The sequence below is a fragment of the Culex quinquefasciatus genome, chromosome 2 (assembly GCF_015732765.1).
Source record: "Culex quinquefasciatus strain JHB chromosome 2, VPISU_Cqui_1.0_pri_paternal, whole genome shotgun sequence".
In the NCBI taxonomy this organism is placed as follows: domain Eukaryota; kingdom Metazoa; phylum Arthropoda; class Insecta; order Diptera; family Culicidae; genus Culex; species Culex quinquefasciatus.
Genome location: NC_051862.1, coordinates 16,616,862 through 16,620,326, shown reverse-complemented (window position 1 = coordinate 16,620,326; position 3,465 = coordinate 16,616,862). Strand labels below are relative to the sequence as shown.

The window sequence follows — 3,465 nt, the reverse complement described above, 5'->3', positions numbered from 1 at the left end:
ATGTTGACAGCATTGACATTATTGACTGCCAAGGGTGAAGCGAAATCTATCTCTTCAGCACAACAACTTGCAAATGGAAATAAATATTCGGCTGCACCAGGAAATGATAGCAAAACATTCCAAGAACAACTAATTCGCGTAAACGTCACGAGACCTAACCAGTCCATCAAGCTGCCATGCGGTGCTGAAAAACCTCAACCATTTAGTCATCTCGTTTGGAAGAAAGATAGCCAAATTATTGTGTTATCATATGACGGAAAAAAGTCCTCTCTATTTGTGCGAAATCTCAACCCTGCTGACAGTGGAACGTACAGTTGCACGATTTGCGGCTTCACAAAGTGTTCCAACAGTTCGAATGTGAAATTAGAGGTCAGCCTTGGGCAAATCATCCGCAACCAAACAGTGCCTGCTGGATCTGATGCAGTGTTTATGTGTTTTATTCCATTTGCTGGTCACCCGAGGTATGAAATAGTTGTTCGTAAAACGAGTGCTCTAGGTTTGGAAAAGATTGACTGGAGGAGTTCAAAAAAGTTTGGAAGTCATGTTCATGTAATTAACAATGTATCTAAACAAGACGAGGGCTGGTACACGTGCGTAATAAGAGAATCTTCGGATGGCGCGATAATCGCAAATGAAAGTGCATATTTGGAAGTTGATGATAGTAATCAGATTAGTTCTGGAACCACCCTAATAATAATCTCCAGCACACTAATCCTGCTGATAGTGATAATGATTCTACTATCGGTTTGGTGGTTCCGAAAGGAACCGAAGAAAAGGTACGACGAGCACAAGATCAAACTTGTGACAGTCTCGAAAAAATCTTCGACCGGTTCTTCGAATCGTTTCCCAAAACCGATTGTTCGCGTAAGAAGACAAACTGTAATGGTACTACGGGATAAGAAGAACCCTGCCAAGGTGTTCAAGTACAAGTTTCCGTACGATTCAGAGTGGGAACTTCCTCGTGAAAATGTGGTTTTGGGGAAAATGCTTACAAAAGGAGTGTTTGGGAAGGTTTTCCTGGCGACTACGAGTGGATTGGTTGGAGGAGCTGTCGCTGAGGTGGCAGTTAGGATGTTGAACGCTGAACACAGCGATGAAGACGTGGAGGACTTGGTGCACGAGTTGGAGGTTATGAAGATGGTTGGACGTCATCCGAATATCGTCAACTTGCTGGGATGCTGCAGCAAGGATGGACCACTGTACGTAATCGTCGACTATGCAGCCCATGGCAATCTTCAGAGCTTCTTGAGGAAGCATCGATTTAAGTCAGATATCGACCAGGATGACAAGTTGGTAATTTCTCAAAACCAGCTGCTGTCATATGTGGCCCAAATCGCTTCCGGAATGGAATACCTCGCCTCAATAGACTGCTTCCATCGGGATCTGCGAGCTCGGAACGTGCTGGTCTGCGAAGGTTACACCATAAAGATCACCGACTACGGCCGGGATGTCTACAATCTGGACCGTTTCCCCAAGACCTCGTCCGGAAAGGTTCCGATCCAGTGGATGGCACCGGAATCACTGCTGGAGTACACCTTCGACGAGAAGAGCGATGTCTGGGCGTTTGGAGTGACGTTCTGGGAGGTCATGACTCTTGGTGGAGTTCCGTATCCAGAGCTTGCAGACTGCGGACAGTTGATTGAGTTTTTGAAGCAAGGAAAGCGTTTGGAGCAGCCGAGAAGCTGCCCTGATGAAGCTTACTCAATCATGAGCGATTGCTGGCAGATTAAGGCCGTTTGCCGTCCAAGATTTTGTGAATTAGTTCGAGATTTGCATCAGTTTGATGTTTGACGCCTAACGCATTGAAGAATGCAATGCATTTTCAAGATAAGAAAAATATGAATAAATAAAAACATTAAAAAAATGTTCAATTACCTTCCAGCTAAATCGTCCACGTGAACTCCTCAACTGTTGATAACGGCTTCACCTCCTCCAATTTTTCGCTGATTACAGTTATTATGACACCAATCCCCTTCTTCCTTCCTCCTCAATCAAAAGATAGAACCCAATGTTCAAAGTGTTGACTGGCGGCACCTCCTGACCGCTCCCGGGGAAGAATCCAATCCAAGGCTTCTCTCAAATCGGGTCGTGCAGCTGACGTGACGAGATGAGCGCACGTGTGAGTGGTCCGACACCACTTGGAAAGTGTGCTCCGGGGGACGCATGATCTGCTGTCGGGGTTCGTTCGTTCCCTTGCTCGTTTTCTGACACCTCCTTCTAGTTGGCAAGTGACCATGCTGTCAGTCATATTCATAGGCGTAATTGTCAGTTATGTGGACTAGGGTGAAGGGAAAATGCATGGTTCTGGGGCAAAGAACGTCACGGAATCATTCAATTACATAATTACATGGGTTTTGTGGACGTGAGATCAAGAAATTTTTCAGCATTTTAGGGATGATGTAACGTCAAAATGAATAGATCAAATTAATAATAATTTGAGTTTATGAGAGTGATAAACATTTTAAATTAAATAAAAAAACATTTTTAATTTCAAATTCAATAAAAAAAATACAACAAATTGTTGAACAAGAAATTTCTTACGTCACATTTATTGTTAAAATCTGAATTCTGCATACGAATTCGTGTATTTCCCGCCAACAGAAGCAGCCTTGACTCATAAATTAATGATAACTAATCTCTCTGGAAAAATTGAGCCGCCAGACTGTGAAAAACGGCCCATTTCCTCGCGTTGATTTCGCCAAAATAAAACCGTTCTTTACGACCAGCCGCCATTTGTCATCGGCCAAGTCGAATTAATTTGGGGGCGCGTTTTTTTTTTGCTTTCTTTTTGCTGGCCAGCAAACAAATAAATTACAGAAATCAATTAGGCCCACAACAAACGGTGAAAAACTAAGACTTTGTGTGGGCCCTCATTCAGGCTAATTTACCACCCACCAAGCACCCACACTCCAAATGAGAAACCCGTCATTAGAATAATGGTAACGACCCCCGAGTTCCAACAAGTCGTTTGTGGAACACTTTTGCGAGTCGTTTGAGGAAAGCGGGAAGGGGGAAAAAAACGTCTCCAAAAATAGCAAATATCGACGTCGTCGGCAGTCATCAAATCAAACAGTCAAACTGACAGCTCCGGGAGAAAGCGTGAAGAAAAGTGGATATATCATCAACAGACACATCACTAGAAAGAAAAAGAAGTAGGGAAAACCCATCAGCAAGATCAAATACACACACAACCAATCATACAAGAACAGACAGAAATTCGAAGAAGGAAAGTGGCTTCTCCAGAGGGGAAAACTCTCGCTTTTCTTCTATGTTTTTTTTTGGTTAGGATTTTCCTTCGACGCAGCGTCGCGACGCTCTGCAGACGTCCAGCCAGTCAGTCAGTCTGACTGCTCTGCCTGCTGCTTCTGTTACTCTGGATCGAGAGCTAATGGAAAAGTGAGATGTGTGTCGAACTTGGCCAGAGTATGGAAAAGTTGTGGCCTCGAATTGGGTTTTTCAGTTTAA

The 3,465-nt window shown here is 43.8% G+C and overlaps 1 protein-coding gene across 1 annotated transcript; it reads left to right on the top strand.

The window, feature by feature from the left end:
- Positions 1 to 882: 882 nt before the first annotated feature.
- LOC119767868 (fibroblast growth factor receptor homolog 1-like) lies at positions 883 to 1,791 on the top strand. Its single transcript, XM_038257614.1, has one exon. It carries the CDS (start codon positions 883 to 885, stop codon positions 1,789 to 1,791), a length of 909 nt encoding a protein of 302 aa, XP_038113542.1.
- The last annotated feature ends 1,674 nt before the right edge of the window (positions 1,792 to 3,465 follow it).

Coding starts and splice junctions, on each gene's coding strand:
- LOC119767868 (XM_038257614.1), top strand. CDS start 883: ATGGTACTACGGGATAAGAAGAACCCTGCCAAGGTGTTCAAGTACAAG.